The sequence below is a fragment of the Maylandia zebra genome, linkage group LG5, assembly GCF_041146795.1.
Source record: "Maylandia zebra isolate NMK-2024a linkage group LG5, Mzebra_GT3a, whole genome shotgun sequence".
In the NCBI taxonomy this organism is placed as follows: domain Eukaryota; kingdom Metazoa; phylum Chordata; class Actinopteri; order Cichliformes; family Cichlidae; genus Maylandia; species Maylandia zebra.
Genome location: NC_135171.1, coordinates 13,106,475 through 13,130,799, shown reverse-complemented (window position 1 = coordinate 13,130,799; position 24,325 = coordinate 13,106,475). Strand labels below are relative to the sequence as shown.

The window sequence follows — 24,325 nt, the reverse complement described above, 5'->3', positions numbered from 1 at the left end:
TGGATGATAAGAGTCAAACCATAATTACTGATCCGTACGGTACACATCAACTTTTAATTGTCCCCCATTGCTGATGGAAATCTTACAATCTAAGAAGGCTTACCTGCCACTTTTCTTATCTTCCCTGGTGAATTTGATGTCTTGGTCTACTGAGTTAATGTGATTAATGATCAAATCTCAGGCACGAAATTTGATTTTTGACCAGGTTTCATCCACATACTTGAACCAATGACTTGGTGGTGTTCCAGGCTAGGATAACAAAGTCCTCCTTTCCACTTCTTCCATGCACAAGTTGGCTACAATTTTTTGGGATTTACTTACCTGGATGATTGAGCATGCATCAAGACAGCAATGTGAAGAACTTTCTCCCTTTGACTGAAACCTTGTCTGGGGCCTATCCGGAGACTGAGCTGGCAGTCTCCGCCAACTCTGGGCCTCTGAAGGCTTCCACTCCTGCTTTAGCTGGGGGCTGGCAACCAGAACTTCTCCATCACCATCACTGGTCTCGCTCCCAGTCATACCATGTCTCCACTGCTGGTCACATGGCTGGCGTCCTGAACAGTTTAGTCTCTGCCACTGGTCAATCTTCCCCGGCCCTAGGGTTAAGCCCTGTCTGCCACATGGGCTTGACTTTTTGTCTGCCACGTGGAGTTGAAGAAACAGACATGGGAACAGGACGGACTCAGGAGACAAAACACACTAACACAACGAAGACACACAGAGGGCGAGGGAGCGACACACACTGAGATGAAGACAAAGGCACAAAGGAAACCTAATGGACAAGAGAACAAGAGAACCAGAAATTACAACTAAACTCAGAACATAAGGAAAAACATGAGCATAGAAGTCCAGTGTCTTTCCTGTTTTATTTTGACAGTCCCTCATCCTGTGTTCAGTTTTGCTTCCCTCATCTTGATATGTCTATTCATTCTATCTATGTTCCCATGTGTCTCTACTTTCCTTAATCCCCCTCATGTGTATTTATGGTGTCAGTTTCCCTTTGTCTCTTGTCAGTTTGTCTGCTTTTCTCGTTTCACTTTGCAGGTTTCATGTTCAGGTCTGCTTTTGGGTCCTCACCACAAATGGCACACAATCTTCCTGTGACACCGACATGTCAGCTGTCAGGGCTGCAGCTACTATAATTTATTTTCATGCACATGCTGTTTTTCTTTTTGCACAGTAATAACTATTTTTGTATTTACTGCAGTTTTTAAAAATGTGTGTATCTCAAAAATGAAATTATGAAGATACCACAACTTTTTTGCATTTACAGTTTTGAGGCATACACCTCTGAAATTTCTGCAAAAAAACTTGTAAAAAAATGTTTTCAATTTCTTTGTAGATTATTGTACTTTTTAGCAGTTTGTGTAGTTACTATGTACTGTACTTAATGGGGATATAGCAGCTTGAAATGCTTCTAAAAAAAATGGCACTACAGCAGAGGTGGTGTTAAAGAGGAGGAGGTTCAGAGGAAGCAGGAACTTGTTACCATCATAGGTAAATCCGGTCAGAATGAGAATTGCTTACAGGTTTCTCATTTTATTCAAATAATCAGTATTGAAGACACACTTGGTAAATGGCCTGTATTTGTATAGCGCTTTACTAGTCCCTAAGGACCCCAAAGCACTTTACACATTCAGTCATCCACCCATTCACACACTGGTGATGGCAAGCTGCATTGTAGCCACAGCCACCCTGGGGCACACTGACAGAGGCGAGGCTGCCGGACACTGGCGCCACCGGGCTCTCTGACCACCACCAGTAGGCAACGGGTGAAGTGTGAAAAAAAACAAAGTATGATTTAAGTCACTCATTAACTTAAAATGATAAGCGAACTCAGGAGACCCCCCCCCCCCCCCCCCCAAAAAAAAAAACAAAACAAAAAAAAACTCACCTCAGCTGCCGCGCCATGTGGGAGTGAAGAAAGAGTGAGCTGTAGGTGGGTGCAGTCATTATACAACGTGTGACATTGAAATTGTGATCTTATTTTATCATTATGTTAATATATCACAAGGTTTAGTTAGCTTTGCACAAAAATAGACCCTACTTTATATTTTCTTACTCTTACTCTTTTCCTGGAGTATTTTTTAAAAGTAGTATTTGTACTTCTTAAGTACAGAATGTCTGTACTTTTGCCAACTCTGCAATACAGCATGCAAAAATGTAAAAATAAGCTCTCGTGGACTTGTTCTATGTTGGGCTTAAAGTGTGGAGGCTCTGTCATTCAGCCAATGGTGTTGAGGATCTTGATTTTGCTATATCATGAAATACCATCTGGAGAGTGTCTAATTGGCAGCAGCTTCATTTTCCAAGATGGCAGTGATCCCATACCTCTACCTAAACATTACTGAAGCAGTTTGGGATCATCTTGACAAAAAACAGCCAAAGGCAGGAAGTGCTTTGAATATCCTTGAAGAAGCCTGGAGAACTATTCCTGAGCAATATTCAGAAGTCGTTGTAAACTTATTGTTGTTGTATTTCCATTTTGCACATGTTAAAATAAATCCCTAGACCTAGTTTCCATTTTATATACAAAACAAAGGGCTAGCTCTGGAATTTTGCACAGTATTTACTCTATATATAGTTGGATTTAGCATAAGCTGTGAAGGCAGTCCAAAAAGTCCTCAAGTCTGCATGATCTCTAATGGTAAACAGGAGATAAATAAAAGTCAGATAAAACTGTTGGAGATAATAACTCAACCATCTACTTTCAAGTTTTCACTATTTATTTTTGTGTGGCTACTTTGTGATTCAGAAGTGATTGCATGTCAGCATGCAAAGTGATTAGTTTCACAGTTGGATGCACCCTCGGTCGTCATGGTTTAAAAAAACAAACAAAAATGGCAACCGTTAAATTGCTCAACTTTGTTTTTTTCAAAAGGAGTTCATAAACACGTGAACAGTCTGAGGAGAAGTTTCCTTTAAAAGCAGCAAAGACATCGCCAATCATTTCTGCTTTCTGCAGCACTTACAATTTATATTTGATACAGCACTGCTAATTTTTTATGGTTACTTTTGATTCAGAAGTGATAGCATACCAGCACGCTATGCATACAGAGTGATCTCACAGTTGAACGCACTCCTGCGTATCATGCTTTAAAAAAACAAAGATGACAACGGTAAAATTCCCGAACTCCATTTTTCAAAACAGCACTTTATGAACCAGTGTACAGTCTGAGGAGGAGAAGTTTGCCTCGAAAGAACTTTAATGCAGAAAGCAACAACATCATCAATCACTGCTGCTTTGTGCAGCAAACCCCTTTCTGCCAGAGAGACATCTGTATGTATTAACCCTCATGTTGTGTTCATCTCATGTAAAGAATTTTGTGTTCCTGATCAAAAATGAGTTTTTTTATGTCCCTGAGACCTGCAATCATCTCCAGAACCACAAACTTGACTTGATTCAGTAGAAGCCTACATGTTCCAGGCATAACTTGTCCTGGGATCACATTGTTGCCCATATGTTTATGCCATATTCACAGTGCTTTCTAGGCATGTACTATTTGAAAGGGCAGCATTCCCTACAAGCCACCAGATGCACATCCACTGTGACGTTTGGACGTGGGATATACATGAGTGGCGGGCAATTTGTTCTGTTGACGACGTCCTGTTCCTTTATCATGGTTGTCAAAGCGAATCACCTGCAACAACATGTAAAATTTCTGGAGTGAGACAGTGACCTGGAAAATTTCCGACCAGACTCTGGTCTGGAAACTACCAGCAGAATCATTGATTATTGTCTTTGTGGACAAAGTTGTTAAATCTTAGTCTGATCAACTACATTTGTTTAAGGAGGTGAAGCTTTGAAATCGAAACTTGTGTAACTTGTGGTTTCAAATTGTGTCCAGAACAAAACATGAGGGCAAAAAGCGGGTTCCCTGGAAAGACAGGTATATACACGCACACTGCAGAATAAATTTTATAGTTATCTGTGTGGGTGTGGAAAGAAGAGGACTGGGTCTTTCTTCTTTGGTAAAAGTCAGTCCTCACTAAGCTGCACGTACTGAACGAACATCATGCTCTGCTTCTTTCTATTGGTACGTATTACATTTTCTTTTTTGATACAATCCGGTATCTGGTTGAATCTTGTGTGACCTAATGGAACTCTTCATCTATCGTACATCGTTTGTCAAAATGCTTTTGTAGCCATGTGACAAATGTTATCCAAACACTATTTTTAAGGAACTAAAGATACTTTTGATAATGTTTTCTGACATTTCTTAAAATTGATTTAAAGTTTTTCATGAGTTTTAAAAATCAGTCTGAAGTGTTTTTGTGTATTTCTTCAGAATTTCTTGTGTGTGCATCTTATCAGATCTAGTTTACCAGCCACAAAGGAAGCTCATTTTTCCACTCACATAAATTACTTATATTTTAAACTCCATTCCTGTTTTGTCTTCCAGGTTTATTGTTTGTCAAGTGCAACAACTTCAGAGCTGCTGAGCCGTCACAGAAGAGCGTGGATTATTGGCTCCTTTGAGATTGAGGAGGGCCATCGAGGCCCCTTCCCATATAAGTTGGGCGAGGTGAGAAATTCAACCAGAGAAAGCTTCCAATTTTACCTTTAGTGCTACTTATGTTTTGGTGTGAGCCACTTTTCTTTGTATTGGCTGTTCAGATGCTTACATTTTCTTGAATATAATCAGAATCAGCATACTTTATTAATCCCTGAGGAAATTTTGTGGGTTGATTATAGATAAGGTGATTATAAATAATATCAAAAATGTTGAGTGAAATATTACAGAGTAGAAAAAAAGGATATAACTATTGCAGTGTTTACAGTGTATGGAGGAGTTGTACAGGGAGATGGCCACAGGTGTGTGGTCGTTCAGTTGTGCTTTTTGGTAATCTCAGCCCTCACTGAACGTGCTCCTGTGACTAGCCAACATGTCATGGAGTGGGTGGGAGGTATTATCCAACATTGTCTTAATTTGGACAACACTACAGGACTAAATGGCACTTGTGTTGTTGTATTAAAAGCTCCAGAAAAAAATATATTTGAGAAACTCAGCAGCAATGTCACTTTCTAGAAACCATGACCAATTATTCCAGTTTCCAGTTATGACCAACTAAAAAAAAATCCTTTTTGTAAACAGTTCCATCTTTTATACATTCTTCATTTTCTTTATTTTCTTTTTGTGGCATAAATAGAACAGTGAATTTAGTTTATGGGCGTACGTTAATTTTAATGCAATTACCACAAAATACTGTTACTATGAAAAAACAGTAAACTGATAAGCTGTCTTGACAGTCACATTCCTGTGACACCTGCACATCATTTTATTTAATCATGTTTTTCATTGTCAAAATTTACCAGCGATGCATTCAAATCATAAGTCCAAAATTTGACCTTACAAAAATTTGCTGTTGTGTTGTAGGTGAATATTGACAGGAAATATCCAATATACTTTGAACTGCAAGGACAAGGGGTGGATGAGGAGCCGACGGAAGTCATCTCCATTGACAAAGAGTTTGGCGTGTTGTACGTCCACAAGGCCGTGGACTATGAGGAGTGGCAAACACTTGAGGTTAGAATCAACAAATGCTAAAGACCAACATGTAGTGATGCCACAGAATTTCAAACTATTTATGTGTTCTGTGGGGGGAAAAGATGATTTTTTAATCATGAGGGGTTTTACCTGATTTGATACTTTTGATGTGCAAAAAAGCTTAAAACGTCTTTGAAACATTTTAAACTTCTTCTCACAGAACTGAAAAATATCTGTTTTATCATTTCTCACACGACATCCCCAATGTCCATGCATTTAATCATGTTTGTCTTTATATTGTGAGTAACTCTTTTTGATATCTTTTGATGTCTAGCTAAGACTTCAGGCTAGAAAAATGGACGAATCAATTGAAACCAGGTTAGGAATTCTGATTTCTGTAAAGGACATCAATGACAATCCACCACGCTTTGAGAGGGATCTGTATGAGATTAACCTTCCTCAGGAATCAACACAAGGTACAAAAAAAAAAAAACCTACATAAATGCTTCTTCCTTTGAATTGAATTACATGCTGATTATTGAATACACCGAGTCATATTTAGTTTGAGTTATTATTTCCCGACAGGCTCCAATCTTTTGAAAGTGCACGCTACTGACATAGACAAGAGCGAAACACTAAACTCAACCTTCCACTATGAAATCAAATCTGTGTCTCCAAATGTTAGAGACACTCAATTTTTCATTGATGAGTCTGGATACATCTCATTCAAAGGTTGTTTAAATTACAAGGTAAGAGACTCTTTTGATGATATGTCAGGAGTACAAAACACTTTAAAGATGAGTAAGAAGAACGGAGGTATTTCCTGTTTGGCTAGATCTGTAACTGATAAGACAAAGTAAAACTTACTGCAGTATTTAAATGCGCATGCTTACTTTGACCACTGTCTGATGTTTGTAAAGATTGTAACAGTGCATGAACAGATGCATGTGGGTTTTAAGGCATAATAAAAAGCATTCCTGTAATACATTCAAATATCACTCAACTTTTTCCACAATGGTCTAACTCCTTTGGGAGGAAATGAAGAGGATACACTAGTATGAATACTTTAATACTATAATCCTGTACTACATAAAATTGCCAGTAAGCTACATTTGGTGACAAGTGGTCCAACTCCTTTGGGAAGAAATATAGAGAATAGTATTAATTCTTTATTCTTCTTTTAGTCTGTTAATGTGAAACTCTCCATTTGCTTGTATTAAGGTGGCTGAAAAGTTTACAATAGTGGTGGAGGCCAAAGACCACGGTGAAGTAGTCAAACTGTCCAGTTCAACCATTGTTGTCGTTCATGTAGGGAATGGCAACAACCACCTTCCAGTCATCAGCGGTCAAACGGTAGGCAGTCAGTTGGTGTTACAAACTCCAAACAGCACCAGTTTCAGCAGTCTCACACCTGTAACCTGATACTGATGTGTAGTGTATACAGAACTATCAAGTGAAACTTAAATTTTTGATGAACCACTTTAACAGGATAAGCTCAAAAAATCAAAGGTTAAAAAAGGGATAAATTAACAATAAATCATATTTATGTTGCATCACAATCTGTTTAAGGCCTAATAAATTGATGTAGTTACCTTGTTACATCTGCCATGGAGGTTATGTTTTTGGTACTGCTCACATTCTTACATTCTGATAGTTTGAAAAGTTTTGAATGAATTCTTATAAATCGTTGTAGGGTGTGGGGTCATGTTAACAACATGTAGAACGGACCTTATAAAGATTTAAAATATTACACTGTGTTAAACCTCTGACCTCTTCTTCAAGGTCAGTTGAGTGACCTAAAGGTCACAATGACAATCCTACTACACAGAGGTATTTAGAACTGTTTCTTACTGCCATTCTTTGTACTGACGGCATATAGGGAACATTATTTTGTAATTTTCACGTTACTTTGGATCTCTGACCTTTTTTCAAGGGCAAATGAGGTCAGACCTTTATAAAAGGTCTTTTATCTTTCAAACAAAAATTATTTAGATTAAAATTTTCCTGTGTTTTAGGAAATGATATTGGTATATCTGTATCCTGAATATCACATCTTAGTTTGTATCTAAATATCATGTCACAATTGACCTCTGACCTCACTGTCATGTTCACTGGAATAAACTGGAGTTAGTTCATGTTTATTTACAGTGAAATAACCACAAAGTGCTATATACAAATGTGTGATTGGGAAATGGGGGTCCAGGGGAAAGTGAAGGTCTGCACAGTGAAAAGTGCATTGAGAGGTGAAAACAACAGGAGCAAAAGTCAGGGCTTCACTAACTAGAGAGTGCAACGATCCAGTGAAGACTGCCAGGTGAGCACATGAGTCACAGGTAAGCTCATTTCAGGCAGGTGCATGTAGCCTAAGGTGGGAAGCCACAATGAGTACCACACTGTAATATGAAAAAAACAAAAAAACAAACAGAAAGCAAGAGGAGGGAGAGCGAAAGAGAAAGAAAACAAACCTCAGCAAAGAGCTGGGGAGAACAGAAGGGACAATAACATTCACATGTGGTTTTCATTCACGTTAACCCTGAACTGTGTTCTATCTTTAAACAAAGTATTGTCCAGAGAAAGCGAATGAGCTGCCTAGTTAGTCAGAAATATACTGTATTGTAATATTATATAATAAGCTCGAGTTATTCATCTCCAATAATTTACAAATCAGTCCCTATTATCCATTAGAATCAGAGAAACTTTATTAATCCCAGAGGGAAACTGAGTTGTCATAGCAGCAAATATACAATAAGAAACAAGCACTCATATAAAATGAGTGTAGAAAAAGAGTTGTGACTGATACATATTAAGATAAATACATGGATATAGGTATAAATATACATATAAATATAAAAGTATGTGTACAAATACGTCATGGTGTACAAATGTGACAGGGGTGCATTGAGGTGTGATGAATTCTGTTCCACATGTGTGAATCTGACCTAAGTGGATGAATTAAACAAGCTGATAGCAGTGGGAAGGAACGAGCTGCTGTAACGTTCCCTCAGACAGCGAGGTTGAAGGAACCTATTGTTGAAACTGCTCTTTAGATTGTCCAGTGTGTTATGGAGGGGGTGGGAGTCATTGTCCGTGATTGCCAGCAGACTTACCAGCATTCTGTCACTGATCTCCTCCTCCAGGGTGGCGAGCTTCATTCCAACAACAGACTCTACCTTCCTGAGTTTTTTCTTTGCTTTGGTACCTGCACCCCAGCGCGCCACAGCAAAGAAAATGGTGCTCGCAACAGCAGACTGATTAAACATATAGAGCAGCCTGCTGCATACATTGAAGAATCTGTTGGCAGACCACTCCAGCTTGTGATCCAGTTAAACTCCCAGATACTTGCAGGATGTGACTGCTTCAACATTAGTCCTACCAATGCACAGGGGAGGGTTGGGATCTGTTTCTACCTACTCCTACATAATTTTGGTGTAATCAAAGTAAACATCTGTCTTGCTAACCTTATCTGACTGTCTTCGCTTATGTGACAATTAGACGTTATTATTATAGTTAGAGGCGCTCGAGTGCTGCCTAAGCAGTCGTTTGTCACATATTACCTGTAGTGTTTAAGGCGCTCAGGTATTGACGCAGCCAGCCAGTACGCTGCCTATCTATTGATCTCACCAGATGGTGTCAAAAGTCTGACATCATTAGCAGTATTTATTTCATTTAAATGTTGATAACAAGTGACTCCATATGTATAAGGCGAGAGTTTTTCTTCATTGTTGCTAACTAACCGTGAGATTCTTAAGACATGAACTTTTTAGTATTCTTGCGATCACTCTGCAGATAAAAGCAGCCATGGCTCATTTTGCTGCAGTACAAATTTCTATTAGTACATTTAATAAGAACAAAGAAAACAAAATGAATATATATAAGACATAATACTATTCTCTTAAAAATAAAAAATGCTCAGAGAGCTTCTTCGTCTTAACCCAACTTCATGTAACCACCAAGTAATTATTTTATATAATGATAATTTGTTACCAGGGCTATAACCATTGTTAAAAGACCACACTGACTCTATGACTGCATAAATAATAACATCAGCAAAGATAAAGAAGGGCAAATGTATATATTTCAAAATTGTGAACTATCACTGGAAAGTTCTTCTACAGGTTTATACACTCTGTATTCAAACCACAGGGCACTGGTAAAGTGAAGGAGCTTGAGACTGGGGTCTCTCCTCTGAGGCTGCATGTGACAGACAAAGACACCCCCCACACCTCTGCATGGAGAGCCAGGTACACCATACATGGTGATGAGGGAGAGAACTTCAAGATACTAACAGACTTAGAGACTAATGATGGGATCCTGACAGTAGTTGAAGTAAGTGGTGTTTGACTACATGCCATACATTACAGTGACACCCAGTTTCTCTGTAATTACTTTCTCAACGTCTCTGTAATTAATACATATTTGTCAAACCTGCTTTTTGGGCTAACAAAGATTATACTCTTATATAATGATGCTGACAATATTTTTTGAATTTCATAAATGATAATTTACTGATTTTATTTAACAACTGTTAATTTCAGCCTTTAGACTTTGAGAATGGGGCGCAGAGGGAGCTGCTGATCTCAGTGGAAAACGAGGCACCATATTACCCCTGTAAAGTAAAAGAGAGGACGTCCTCAGGCCTCTGGAAAGTTGACACCATTAAAGGCCATGATCCCTCTGGTGCAGCTGAACCTCAGTCTGTAAAAGTCACCATTGATGTGGAGGATGCCAACGACCCTCCTAAATTCAGCGTGACCCTGAACGAGGTCGCGGTGATGGAGAACGTACCGGCTGGAACCTGGGTTGATAAAGTGACGGCTGTGGATCCTGACTCCAGTCGTGCAAAAGACTTTCTGTAAGGGATGGTTTTACAGTTTCTCAATTAATTTGGTGCAATTCTCACATGAGAAACGTCATTATCTAAACTCTCAAAAAATCAGGAATGGGACCACCATCTCCTTCCCAAGTGTTGGGGGGAAAAGGCAGCTGATAACCTAAAGACACTTCAAATGGCAACAGCCTCATGGCAGAGGAAGTGAGCGTGCTGTGTGCGTACTTGACCCAAATGACCTGAGAGCTCCAGGACGCAGGATTTTGAGATGTGACACACAGGAGGGCAGTCTTAAGGTTTATCTGAATTTTGCCCCTAGCGCTTTAAAAAAGTTGGCACATTGTCAAAAAAAAATGTGAGCTGGAAAACCATAAAGACGGAAAACGTGGTTAACCATTACCTGTGCAGTCTCAGAGGTGTAGGGAAGTTTCAGACGTTCTATGAAGTGGGCTGCTTTAGACTACCAATCATGGTTAGAATGCTGGTGTTGCCCTCAGAGGGGGATAAACCATTAATGATATCTACCACGATATGAGGCCAGGGGTGGCCAGTCAAGGGCAATGGGAGCAGGTGGGGAGGCAGGAGGCTAAGAGTGGGATTTACCATGGGTTAAACCGAGCAGGATAAGAGGAATTTGCGAGCATCCTTATTTAAGGTGGGCCACCCAAACGTCTGCCTCAATATAAAACTCTTGTAAAACCTGGGACCTACAAGCTGGTGGAACAAAGGTGCGATTGGGCAGATCTGTGCGAGGATCAGGCTTGCTAAGATGGGCTCACTTTACCTGGTCCATTATTTCCCAAGTCAACATTCCCACTACTACGCAAGAGGGAGGCAGAATTGTCGCAGACATTGACGTGCTGTGCTCTGCTGGTCTCTAGCACAAACTAGTGTGAGAGGGAGTCGGGCTTTTTAAAGTCACTTTTCTGCTTTGACAAAAAGTTTATTTTCTGTCTTGGGCTGCAGGACTGACATGGTCCTTGTGTTGCTGCAAATACCTGGAAAAATAAGAGAAGTGAAAGTTACTGTTCTGCTTTAATAATTGCACCAAATTGACTGAGAAAAATTGTAATTAACATGAACTGAACGTTGATCTGAAGCTGTTCAGTTCTGTCTAAGTGCACTGAATCTGTCCACAGGTACAAGGTAGGAAATGATCCTGCTGGCTGGGTGACGGTGGATCCCCTCACAGGAAACATCACAATGATAAAGACGCCCGACAGAGAATCTCCACACGTTGTTAACGGCACCTACACCATCTTAGTGTATGCAGTTGACAAAGGTAAACACACACTCTGACTTTTAAAACACAAACAGCTTTTTTTGTACTACATTTCTTGCATCTTGGACAGGTATACCACCAATGACAGGAACAGCTACACTACATATCCATGTGTCTGACCAGAATGACAATGTGCCACAGCTAACAGTGGACAGCCTGGATGTGTGTGTGTCTGATGCCCCCACAACCACCAACATCGAGGCCTTTGACCCAGATGAAGCCCCTTATGGAGGGCCTTTCACTTTTGAACTGTTGGGAAATGTTGAAGGAAAATGGAGACTGAATCCTGGTTATGGTAGAAACATCCTTCGTGTATTTAGTGACATATTACAGAAAAACAAGCACAAAAGCCAGAACTCCTAAAGTATCCTATCATTTTGTGATCTTTTCTTCAAGGTTACAGAGCTGGTCTGGTGAAGGAGCCCGGTGTGTACCCTGGTCAACACACAATTCATCTAAAGATCTCCGACATGCAGGGCGCATTTAAAGTTTACAACCTCAGTGTGACTGCATGTGGCTGCACTTTGACACCAAACTGTCGAACTCGCCAGAAATCTGAAATAAACATTGGCCCTTATGCTTTATGCATAATAATTTGTTCACTCTTACTTCTTCTGTGTAAGAAACTCACCGTTTACTTTAGTGTAGGAGAACTGTGATATGTGTGCTAACATCTCTAAGAACCCAGTATAAGTTTTATTTTACTCTTTGACAGTTCTGCTGCTGCTGGGACTCAGCATCTCGTCCAAAAGAGAGTTTTTTACTATGGAGCCTGAAGATTGTTCAGGAGGAATCCTCCTCCAATCAAACACTGAGGCACCAGGAGACAACTGCGAGGTCACTGTTTAGAAACATTTGCAACCATGCCAATGACCCATTTAAAGGGAAATATCAATAAACCATTTCTTTTTCTTTAGATTCCTGCCACTATTATTGAAAAACCAGTTTGTATGGAGCAATATAATCAATCTAATTTCCATATTCCACTGAATGGGCGGAGAAATAGACGACATTCAGCAAGGGTGACTTTTGGCAGTTTTCACAGCTTAAACTCACAAGCTAGGGTAGGTCATCCTTCCATGGAACATGTACTTTTGTGAAGCATCCCTTGAGAGTGTGATAAACAGAATCCTCTATAGTTCAACTGTTGTCATCCTTTTCAACATGAAATGAAGCAGAGCTTCATCCACTCACCACATCAGAATTTAAGAAGAGAAAGCCTGTCCCACCGTTCCAGCTACACTGGGAACCAGGTTGTAAACACGCACTGAGAATTGAGGATGTCTTACAAATGGATCTTAAAATAATAACTATATCTTTGTGTTCTTCAAATTTCAGTCAAACTGGACCTCTGGCTGTGACAGCAGCAATCAGGTAGAACAGCAGACATTTGTGTTTGTAATTTTTACTTTGAAGTCAGAGATGAAGAAATGTGTGAACTTTTTGTGTGCAGTTTGAAGACATGGGCAATATGAGCATCCTCCAATCACAAAACTTGAGCTGTGCTACGGAGTCTAATGACATGCAGCTTCATCAGGTTGGTAGTCTTAAGTATGTCACATCTCCTATGTTGCGTTTTTAAAGATGTATGAGCTTGTACTATTGAAAAAATCACTGTAGGCATATTTGCCTTTGACATGTTCCACCTTTTACAGAAGCTAACATTGTTCCAGGAGAAAAAAGGGGACTCACTGGATGATGAGCTTCACATCTATGCAGTGGAGGGGAACTCAGACACCACCTCAGAGCTGGAAGCAATCAGTATTTCTGAAGAGGGTTCATTTCAGGACGCACTGGAAGATCTGGGTCCAAAGTTTCACCAACTGGCTTCTACATGCATGACAGCCAAGCACACCACTTTATGATCATTTCTTCAAGGTTACACAGCTGGTCTGGTGAAGGAGCCCAGAGTGCTCCCTGGTCAGCATGCAATTCACCTAAAGATCTCTGACATACATGCAGCATTTGATGTTTGCAACCACAGTGTGACTCCGTGTGGCTGCACTTTGACACCAAACTGTTGAATTCGCCAAAACTCTGAAATAAACATTGGCCACTATGCTTTTTAATGCATGACAGTTTCTTCACTCTTACTACTTATATGGAAGGAAAATGGCATTTGCTTCCCCATAGGAGCATTGTGATAAACACTACCACTCAAAAGTTTGGACACACCTTCTCACTTAATGGTTTTTCTTTATTTAATGACTATTTGCTTTGTAGATTCTCACTGAAGGCATCAAAACTATGAATGAACACATACACAATTGTGTAGAAAACAAAAAAGTTTGAAATAACTCAAAACATATTTTAAAGATTTTAGATTCTTTGAAATAACCACCCTCATCCCAAACCATCTGATTGAGTTTAGGTCAGGTGACTGTGGAGGCCAGGCCATTTGGCACAGCACTCCATCACTCTCCTTCTTGGTCAAATAGCCTTTACACAACCTGGAGGTGTGTTTGGGGTCATTATCCGATTGAAACAAAATGATGATCCAACTAAACTAAACCGGATGCCATGTCGCTGCAGGAGCCCACGGTGGGAACCATGCATGTGGATTCTGAAATGCACCATTCTACACAAGGAGAGAAATACTTTTGTCCATCCATCCATCCATCCATCCATCCATCCATCTTCCACTTATCTGATCCAAGTCACTGGGGCAGCAGTGTTGGTTTCTTTACTCTACGTCTTTCTTCATATATCAGATAACCTGAAATCTAATATCCACTGACAATGACGGCACCCACGAGGCAGAACACCAGAGAGTTGTTTTTATTTCTTCTTCTTCTGTATTTTTTTCCTTTGTAACTTTAAGACCAGAGCTGAATAAACTTGATTTTTTTGTGTGCAGTTTGAGGATTTTGGCATTATGAACTAGTTCATTTCAGATAAGATAACAGGTAAGATAACCTTTATTAGTCCCACACGCGGGGAATTTGTTAATTTGTCCTCATGCTGCCTCATAAGGTTGGTAGTCTCTTTAGTATGTCTGCTACACTGCATTACTATCATTTCCTCCCAGAGTAGTTAATTAGATCATTGTACACAAAATTTACTATTAGATTATTGTATTACAGGTATAGTCTTTGCGTATTATAGGAAAACTTCTGTAACTTATGTGATTCTTGCAAGAAATCTGCTGTCATTCACACAAACAAGTCTTAAAACCCAGATGCACTATTTTAATGCATGCACTGTTAGAACCTGCATGCATGAGACAGTGCTCAAAGCAAGCGTGTGCATTTGCTTTCTGCAGTAAGTTGAAATTTGTTTTGCATATTTTTCCACACTTAAATGTGTCAGTCCTGTGTGGGAAAAGTAACTGCCCCCTAAATATAACTGGTTGAGTCACTGTTGGCAGAAACTGCAACTCCAATCAAGCATTTGTGATAACTTTCAATGAGTCTTGTACATTACTGTGAAGGAATTTGGCCCCTTCCTTCAGCCACACTACATGCTTTTTGAACATGAACAATGCTTTTTAAGGTCATGCTAAAGCCTCTAAATCTGCTTTCAGTCTGGACTTTGACCAGGCCACACCATAACCTTGATTTTGTTTCATTCTTTGTGCCATTAGGATATGAACTTGCTGTTGTGTTTTGAATCATTGTCCTGCTGCATAACTGAAGTTATGTGCACGTGACCTTCAGGGCATAAACTGATGGCCGTACATTCTCCTTCAGGAGTTTCAGGTAGAGAGCAGAACTCATGTATGATGTAAACAGAATTGGTTCTAGCACGGAGCCTTTGTGTGTGAAGAGGACTCTCCATTTACATGAACAAATTGGAGTATATTAGATAGATATGATTCAAACCATTGCAGCGTAGTACGTTTAATTCCTACGACATGCTCTAATGTCTAATGTCTATAGTCAATAGTATCAAACAGCAGAACAAGAACAGAGATGAATCCATTGTCAGAGGTGATAATAAGATCATTTATAACCATCTCTAATGCTGTTTCTGTACTATGATGAGCTCTGATGTTAACTCAGTAGGATCTACCAGCAAAAAAGAGTGAATACCAATGGTTTTGACCTGTACCTTATGATACGTCTGTGAGATATCTTGGTGAATGCTCAATCATCCAGGTAGGAAAATCCCCAAAAGATGATTCTGTACATCTGGATGTTTCCAGTAGGAGAAATATTTTGTCACTGAGTGGTGAATTGTCACTTTATTCAGTACAGCACCGTTGATTTTATGTGACCTCTTCATGATTAAGAGGTTAATAGTGTGCAATGTGATTAGTTTCAAAGTTGGATCCAACCTCAGCATGTCAGAGGGCTGTGGCGGCAGCCCTTGTGTTAATACTGTGGACCAAAAGGAAGACGCTCGAGGGAGGAAATGAACAAAAAAACGAGCCGTTTATTGAGGCTGAGAAAAACATGCAAAACAAAGGGCAAACGGGAACACTAAGAACATGGAACATGAAAACCTGGACTTGGGAAAGAAAACCTGAAACATGAACTATTGATAAGCATGATAAGCAGATGACCTGACGATGAACAAAGGCTAAAACACAGAATATATACAAGCGAAGTGGAAACACATGTGGAACACAGCTTGGATGAATAGACATAATGACACAGAGGAAGCAAAACTAAACACACTGAACTGTCAAAATAAAACAGAACTCACACTGAAACACATGCTAAGACACACGGTTTGACACGGGGCCGGAGGAAAGAAGCAGGCATGGGGATGAGACAGACAGAAGAGATACAGAGGGTGAGAGACATGACGGGCAGGCGAGAACACACATGACAGACAAGGGAGACATGGAATGAAACACAAGGAGGGGGACATGGGAACAGGAAAGCAGAGATGAAACACAAGGGCATGACTAGGACTAGTTTGTTCTAGATTTAATTCACATTTTATTTTCAGTTTTTGTGATCATTGTTGTCACGTTCTGTTTTAATAACACCAAGTATGTGTTTGACTCTTTGGCACAAAGCCATGAGGTTAAATGTCTCACATATTTCAAGTTTTTTAAAAACTCTACTTCAGGGAATCCTCGATCACCAGACGGGGGTGTGTATCACTAAAGGATTCTGAAGCAATCACAGTTTGCAGAGACTTTATAATTTTGGTTCGATTCCCAGGATCAAATGCCGAAAAAGCGGGAAGATAATATCTTCTTCACACATGAGTGATGGTTTTTGAGTGAATACACACTGAGGGTCAGTAACTATAAAGCATTTGAAAGGCAAGATCAAAGCTGGCATTGTTCAGTTACTATAAAACGTTCGTGACGTATTAAAGGTTATGAGGCTTCTTCCATGGAAAGGCAGGTATGAAACCACACACACACACAGACTGTATTTTGCACTTGTGTATGTGGGTGTGGAAAGCAGAGGACCGGGTCTCTTTACTCTGAAAAAGTCTGTCCTCACTCACTCTGAGCTGGATATACTGAACAAGAACCATGCTCCGCTTCATCCTGTTGGTATGTAACATTTCTGTTACATTTTATTTCTTATAAAACTATGTGCTGATTATGTGAGCAAATCTTGTGTGCCGATCTCGTCATCTATCATATGGCCACATAATGACAGATGAGAGATGCCACGTGACAGATGTTATCTGAAATCTTCTTATAGACAACAACAAAAAATCCTCCAAAATATATTTTTCTTTTCGTTTTTAGATTGCTTAAAATGGAGTTAAGGGTTTGTTATGAGCCATAAAAGTCAGGGACTTCCTTTGAAATGGTTTCATTTTTCTTATCATGCTAAATGCCTTTGCATGTCAATAGAAATATGTGTGTGCGCTCACCTTATCAAAACCTGTTTACCAACAAAGCAGGTACATAAATTAAAGCTACAACCTTTTGCCATACCTTAACATTCCTGCTTTGTCTTTCAGGTTTATTGTTTGTCAAGTGCAGCAAACTCAGAGCTGTTGAGCCGTCACAGAAGGGCGTGGATTATTGATTCCTTTGAGATTGAGGAGGGCCATCCAGGGCCATTCCCATATGAGTTGGGCAAGGTGAGAAATTCAAGCAGAAAATGTCCATTTCCAAATTTCATAAATAAATAATGACAAATTCGAATGACATATTTTTACTTTGGACTTGGTGTTGGCTGCCCATTTTGTATGACATTAGCTGTAGAAATGTAGAACATCGCTTGAATGTAATGGAAATAAGCATACAGCATTGTCCAGTTATGATCAGTTGCTTAAAAAAGAAAAATCCACTAACAGTGTACAAGCAGTTTTGTGTTTCAAATGTGTATTTTGTCCTCTCTTTCTTTTTTTAGTATACAAAAATAATCAATTAAATTTTGGGAGGAACTTTCATTTTAATGTAATTGCCAGAAAATACCCGTAGTATCCACCATAACTGACCTCACGAAGATTTGCTGTTGTGTTGTAGGTGAGTGTTGATAGGGAATATCAAATATACTTTGAACTGCATGGACAAGGGGTGGACGAGGAGCCGATGGGAGTCATCTCCATAGACGAATACTCTGGCATGTTGAACGTCCACAAGGCCGTGGACTATGAGAAGTGGCACACACTTGAGGTTAGAATCGACACATGTTAAACTCCAACATGTAGCGATGCCGCAGAATTTTTGTTCACAGTGACCATGAAAAAATCTGTTATTGTGGAGTCGTCACTGTTAATAGGTTTGCAGGACAAAAAATTTGAGTTCTAATCAGATTATGTATTATCCTCTGTAAATATGAGGTTTTCCCTGATTTCATACACGATATGTAAAATATTGACACTAAAACATCTTTAAAGCACATTTTCTTGTGAGAGAACTGAAAAATATTTGTATTATGATTTTTCACACTACATTCCCAATGTCCAACAATTTATCATGTTTGTCTTTATACTGTAACTAACTCTGCATGATATCTTTTGATGTCTAGCTAAGATTTGAGGCCAGAAAAATGGACATATCAATGGACACCAGGTTAGGAATTCAGATTTCTATAAAGGACATCAATGACAATCCACCACGCTTTGAGAGGGATCTGTATGAGATTAATCTTCCTCAGGAATCAACACAAGGTAAAAGTAACAAACAAGCAAACAAAAAATGCTCCTTGATTTGAACTTAATTACACAGTGATTATTAAATATGCTCGTTAGTTTGAGTTATTATTTCCCAACAGGCTCCAATCTTTTGAAAGTGCATGCTACTGACATAGACGAGAGAGAAACACTAAACTCAACCTTCCACTATGAAATCAAATCTGTGTCTCCAAATGTTAGAGACACTGAACTCGTCATTGATGAGTCTGGATACATCTCATTCAAAGGATGTTTAAATTATGAGGTAAGAGACTCTTTTGTTGATATGTCAGGAGTACAAAACACTTTAAAGATGAGTAAGAAGAACGGAGGTATTTCCTGTTTGGCTAGATCTGTAACTGATAAGACAAAGTAAAACTAAGCATTTATGCAGATATGAATATTTGCTTTGAGTGCTTTCTCATGTGTGCTTTTGTTCCAATGAGCAAATTATCTTCCTGTACTACATAAAATTACCAGTAAGCTACATTTGGTGACAAGTGGTCCAACTCCTTTGGGAGGAAATATAGAGAATAGTATTAATTCTTTATTCTTCTTTTAGTCTGTTAATGTGAAACTCTCCATTTGCTTGTATTAAGGTGGCTGAAAAGTTTACAATAGTGGTGGAGGCCAAAGACCACGGTGAAGTAGTCAAACTGTCCAGTTCAACCATTGTTGTAATTCACGTAGGGAATGGCAACAACCACCTTCCAGTCATCAGTGGTCAAACGGTAGGCAGTCAGTTGGTGTTGCAAACTCCAAACAGCACCAGTTTCAGCAGTCTCACACCTGTAACCTGATACCTATGTGTAGTGTATACAGAACACAAGGTAAGACCCAATGGTGATGTGGCATTGATTAGTCAAAATATAAACATAAGAAAAGAAAACTGAGGTAAATTGAAAAATTGTGAAAGGTGGAAAGAATAAAATATGCAAATAATATCATATTTCAGTTGCATTTATACTGCGTTTAAGGCCTAAAACATGGATGCAGTTACATTGTTGTTGTTATTACTTGTCCATATTTCATATAATTGCCAAATCATAATTTTATAGAATGATATCTGCCTAAGCCACAAACTAATTACAAGGAATATAAACACTTAATCAACCACACTGAATCCATGATTGCATAAATTGTAATATCAATAAACATAGATGAGGAAATTGTATACATTTCATGTTTTGTACTAGTACCAGGGAGTACTTCTACAGGTTTATACACCCTGTATTCAAACCACAGGGCACTGGTAAAGTGAAAGAGCTTGAGACTGGGGTCTCTCCTGTGAGGCTGCATGTGACAGACAAAGACACCCCAAACACCTCGGGATGGAGAGCCAGGTACACCATACATGGTGACGAAAGAGAGAACTTCAAGATACTAACAGACTTAGAGACTAATGATGGGATCCTGACAGTAGTTGAAGTAAGTGGAGGTTGGCTACATGTCATGCATTACATTGACACCCACAGTTTCTCTGTAACTACTTTCTCAACGTCTCTGTAATATATATTTGTCAAACCTGCTTTTTGGGCTAACAAAGATTATACTCTTATATAATGATGCTGAAAATAGCTTCTGAATTTCACAAAGAAAAATTTACTGATTTTGCAACTCTGTTGTATAATTTCAGCCTTTAGACTTTGAGAATGGGGCGCAGAGGGAGCTGTTGATCTCAGTGGAAAACGAGGCACCGTATTACTCCTGTGAAGTAAAAGAGAGGACGCCCTCAGGCCTCTGGAAAGTTGACACCATTAAAGGCCATGATCCCTCTGGTGCAGCTGAACCTCAGTCTGTAAAAGTCACCATTGATGTGGAGGATGCCAATGACCCTCCTAATTTCAGCATGACGGTGAAAGAGGTCGTGGTGATGGAGAACGTACCCGCTGGAACCTGGTTTGATAAAGTGACAGCTGTGGATCTTGACTCCAGTTATTCCAAAGAGTTTGTGTAAGCGATTTATTTGATTAAACATCTCTGAACGTTGATCTGAAGCTGTTCAGTTCTGTCTAAGTGCACTGAATCTGTCCACAGGTACAAGGTAGGAAATGATCCTGCTGGCTGGGTGACGGTGGATCCCCTCACAGGAAACATCACAATGATAAAGACGCCCGACAGAGAATCTCCACACGTTGTTAACGGCACCTACACCATCTTAGTGTATGCAGTTGACAAAGGTAAACACACACTCTGACTTTTAAAAAACAAACAAAACAAATCTAAATAACAGCTTTTTTTTTTGTACTACATTTCTTGCATCTTGGACAGGTATACCACCAATGACAGGAACAGCTACACTACATATCCATGTGTCTGACCAGAATGACAATGTGCCACAGCTAACAGTGGACAGCCTGGATGTGTGTGTGTCTGATGCCCCCACAACCACCAACATCGAGGCCTTTGACCCAGATGAAGAACCTTATGGAGGGCCTTTCACTTTTGAACTGTTGGGAAATGTTGAAGGAAAATGGAGACTGAATCCTGGTTATGGTAGAAACATCCTTCATGTATTTAGTGACATATTACAGAAAAACAAGCACAAAAGCCAGAACTCCTAAAGTATCCTATCATTTCCTGATCTTTTCTTCAAGGTTACACAGCTGGTCTGGTGAAGGAGCCCGGTGTGTCCTATGGTCAACACACAATTCATCTAAAGATCTCCGACATGCAGGGAGCATTTAAAGTTTACAACCTCAGTGTGACTGCATGTGGCTGCACTTTGACACCAAACTGTCGAACTCGCCAGAAATCTGAAATAAACATTGGCCCTTATGCTTTATGCATAATAATTTGTTCACTCTTACTACTTCTGTGTAAGAAACACACCGTTTACTTTAGTGTAGGAGAACTGTGATATGTGTGCTAACATCTCTAAGAACCCAGCATAAGTTTTATTTTACTCTTTGACAGTTCTGCTGCTGCTGGCTCTCAGCATCTCGTCCAAAAGAGAGTTTATCACTATGGAGCCTGAAGATTGTTCAGGAGGAATCCTCCTCCAATCAAACACTGAGGCACCAGGAGACAACTGCGAGGTCACTATTTAGAAACATTTGCATCCATGCCAATGACCCATTTAAAGGGAAATATCATTAAACCATTTCTCTTTCTTTAGATTCCTGTCACTATTATGGAAGAACCAGTTTGTATGGAGCAATATAATCAATCTAATTTCCATATTCCACTGAATGGGATGAGAAATGGGAGATATTCAGCAAGGGTGGGTATGAATGAAGTTCAGACTTTTGGCAGTTTTCGGAGTTTACGCTCACAAGCTAGGGTAGGTCATTCTTCCATGGAGCATGTACTTTTGTAAAAGCATCTCAGAATCCTCTATAGATCACCTCCTGCTCTTGTCATCCTTTTGAACAGGATTTTACACAGAGGTCCATCCACCCACGCTTTGGGGATTTCAGAAGAGAAAGCCAATACAGCCAATACAGCTACACTGGGAACCAGGTTGTACACACCCACAGAAGATTGAGGATGACTTACAAATGGATCTTAAAATAATAACTATATATTTTTGTTCTTTAAATCTCAGTCAAACTGGAATTCTCCAATAACCACTGGCTTTGACAGCAGCCATCAGGTAGAACACCAGAGATTTGTGTTTGTAATCTTTCACTTTGAAATCAGAGATAAAGAAATGTGAACCTTTTGTGTGCAGTTTGAAGACATGAGCAATATGAACGTCCTCCAAACACAAACCGTGAGCTGTGCTACGGAGTCTAATGACATGCAGGTTAAACTGCTTCAGTGCCTAATCTCTTCAGTAAGTTACATCTCCTGTGCTGCATTATTCAAAACATATGAGCATGTATGATTCAAAAAATAATAATTTACGTGTTGCAAAATTTTCAGAAAGTGTACTCACTCTGGAAGAAAGAAGTGGACTTAGGAGACGATGAGCTTCACATCTATGCAGTGGAGGGGAATTTAGAAACCAACTCAGCGTTGGAGACAATCAACATTTTGGAAGAGGATTCATTTCAGGACACACTGAAAGATCTGGGTCCAAAGTTTCACCAACTGGCTTCTATATGCAGCCCGACACAAATACAGTACTCAGGATATCCTGTTACGTAGCAAACATTTTTTGTTTCAAGTGTGAGGAAGAAGGCATTTAATCCCTTTATTCCATTCAGATTTGGGGTTAATTAAAAAGGGTTTGTGGCAACCACTTCTGCATGAGATATACTACCAGAGAGCTTTATTGTTAATCACATGTGTTTAATAACTGTGCCACATGCATCTTCATTTTTCATATCAAAATGAGGAAAGAAAAACAAAAGTGCACAGTTGCTGGATTATAATTGTTCGTCACTTTCATGTTAGAATCCAAAATGCTAATTTGCATTTGGGATAAACAAAAAAACCCAAAAATCATCTTCACTGAGTGCTCATGCAAAGGGTGGAACTCAAGGTGGTCCCCCTTAAATAAGTAGAAAACTACAGTATTTACAACAGTTTTAAGAAAATTGAAACCCTTCAGAGTCTACCTCTACCAACTTTTGGGAGCGCTCTCTGCTCAGTGGCATTTGGCCCAGGTGGTCCTCGTAAAAAGGCATTTTTTGGGGTGAGGCTGGAGATTAAGGAGGTTGTGGGGTCTTTGTCACAGAGCTGTGCCTAATGCCACAATAAAAATGAATTGATTATGTGGTGTCCACAGTAATCAGGTTTGAAGAGCTCCTAAAACTCCCTACACCACATACATACTGGGAGTTAGTCATGATAGGTAAAGCATGTCTTTTTTTTAAAAAAGAGATCTTGCTTTTGTGTTGAATCTCGAGCATCTGTGGCCACGATAGATGTGTTTTTACCGGTAGTTTTAAAGGTGTTATGGGGTTTTGGACTCAGGGTTTCTGTTTTGGTTTTGAGGATCATTTGTGTTTGAGGTATTATAATTTGTATTGTTTATATTTTTGCTTTATCTCCCAGCCGCCTCAGTGCTTCTTGTATAAATAGTGTTCAGTGTATTCTGTTCAGGTCTGTGTTTTGTCCTCCTGTGTCTCATGTGCGAAGTTAGTCTTCTCTCCCCTGTCGCAATCTGCGGGCAGCATGTGGAGCTGAGGGGACAATCCAAATGCAGACACACGGAGAAAAGAAGGCTGGTTGTCAAACATTACAAAAATAATAAAAATGGATTGTATTTATATAGCGTTTTTCTAGGCACCCAAAGTGCTTTACAATTCCACTATTCATTCACTCTCACATTCACTCACTGGTGCAGGCAAACCACAGTTGTAGCCACAGCTGCCCTGGGGCAGACTGACAGAAGCGAGGCTGCCATCAGCCCCTCTGGCCATCACCAGTAGGCGGTAGGGTAAAGTGTCTTGACCAAGGACACAATGACCAGGACAGAGAGAGCTGGGGGATTGAACCGGCAACCTTCCAGTTACAGATGAGCGTCCCAACCCCCTGAACCACGGTCGCCCAAGAAAACCAAACTGAAAAAGGAACAAATCGTGAAAAACTAAGCTGGAAAAACACTTGGAAAATCTGGAAACACTAAGAACTTGGAGACAGAGAGAGGGAGATCGAGGGACACAGAGATAAATAAACATGAAGACAAGACAGAAAAGGGAACACTAAAGGAAGTCTGATAACCTACAATCAACCTGAATCACAAGGCATAAACAACATAATCAGAAAACTCATAAGCACAAGAAAACTAATCTAAGA

At 39.7% G+C, this 24,325-nt stretch overlaps 3 protein-coding genes across 3 annotated transcripts; all 3 read left to right on the top strand.

Moving 5' to 3' along the window:
- Positions 1-335: 335 nt before the first annotated feature.
- Positions 336-10,345, top strand: LOC143418710 (cadherin-like protein 26). The gene is made up of 8 exons (XM_076884430.1): positions 336-524; positions 4,404-4,526; positions 5,379-5,528; positions 5,824-5,965; positions 6,075-6,238; positions 6,711-6,842; positions 9,633-9,815; positions 10,025-10,345. The coding sequence occupies exons 1-8, from the start codon at positions 336-338 to the stop codon at positions 10,343-10,345; spliced, it is 1,404 nt and encodes a 467-aa protein (XP_076740545.1).
- A 503-nt stretch (positions 10,346-10,848) lies between these two features.
- Positions 10,849-12,699, top strand: LOC143418709 (cadherin-like protein 26). Its single transcript, XM_076884428.1, has 6 exons — positions 10,849-10,925; positions 11,457-11,599; positions 11,670-11,894; positions 11,996-12,217; positions 12,315-12,436; positions 12,517-12,699. The coding sequence occupies exons 1-6, from the start codon at positions 10,849-10,851 to the stop codon at positions 12,697-12,699; spliced, it is 972 nt and encodes a 323-aa protein (XP_076740543.1).
- A 5,354-nt stretch (positions 12,700-18,053) lies between these two features.
- On the top strand, positions 18,054-22,386 carry LOC101479236 (cadherin-like protein 26). Its single transcript, XM_076884427.1, has 14 exons — positions 18,054-18,137; positions 18,493-18,634; positions 18,739-18,902; positions 19,237-19,368; positions 19,451-19,467; positions 19,834-20,065; positions 20,274-20,590; positions 20,675-20,817; positions 20,909-21,133; positions 21,235-21,456; positions 21,554-21,675; positions 21,756-21,920; positions 22,013-22,232; positions 22,311-22,386. The coding sequence occupies exons 1-13, from the start codon at positions 18,054-18,056 to the stop codon at positions 22,151-22,153; spliced, it is 2,106 nt and encodes a 701-aa protein (XP_076740542.1). The 3' UTR covers positions 22,154-22,232; positions 22,311-22,386.
- The last annotated feature ends 1,939 nt before the right edge of the window (positions 22,387-24,325 follow it).

Bases quoted from the DNA above. Each gene is read 5' to 3' on its own strand.
- LOC101479236 (XM_076884427.1), top strand. From the start codon at position 18,054: ATGGGAGTCATCTCCATAGACGAATACTCTGGCATGTTGAACGTCCAC. The intron at 18,635-18,738 runs GTAAAAGTAACA...ATTTCCCAACAG, and splicing joins TCCTCAGGAATCAACACAAG to GCTCCAATCTTTTGAAAGTG. The intron at 18,903-19,236 runs GTAAGAGACTCT...GCTTGTATTAAG, and splicing joins AAGGATGTTTAAATTATGAG to GTGGCTGAAAAGTTTACAAT.
- LOC143418709 (XM_076884428.1), top strand. From the start codon at position 10,849: ATGAGGCCAGGGGTGGCCAGTCAAGGGCAATGGGAGCAGGTGGGGAGG. The intron at 10,926-11,456 runs GTTAAACCGAGC...ATCTGTCCACAG, and splicing joins AAGAGTGGGATTTACCATGG to GTACAAGGTAGGAAATGATC. The intron at 12,218-12,314 runs GTAAGAAACTCA...ACTCTTTGACAG, and splicing joins TTCACTCTTACTTCTTCTGT to TTCTGCTGCTGCTGGGACTC.
- LOC143418710 (XM_076884430.1), top strand. From the start codon at position 336: ATGCATCAAGACAGCAATGTGAAGAACTTTCTCCCTTTGACTGAAACC. The intron at 525-4,403 runs GTCTCCACTGCT...TTTGTCTTCCAG, and splicing joins CTCGCTCCCAGTCATACCAT to GTTTATTGTTTGTCAAGTGC. The intron at 4,527-5,378 runs GTGAGAAATTCA...GTTGTGTTGTAG, and splicing joins TCCCATATAAGTTGGGCGAG to GTGAATATTGACAGGAAATA.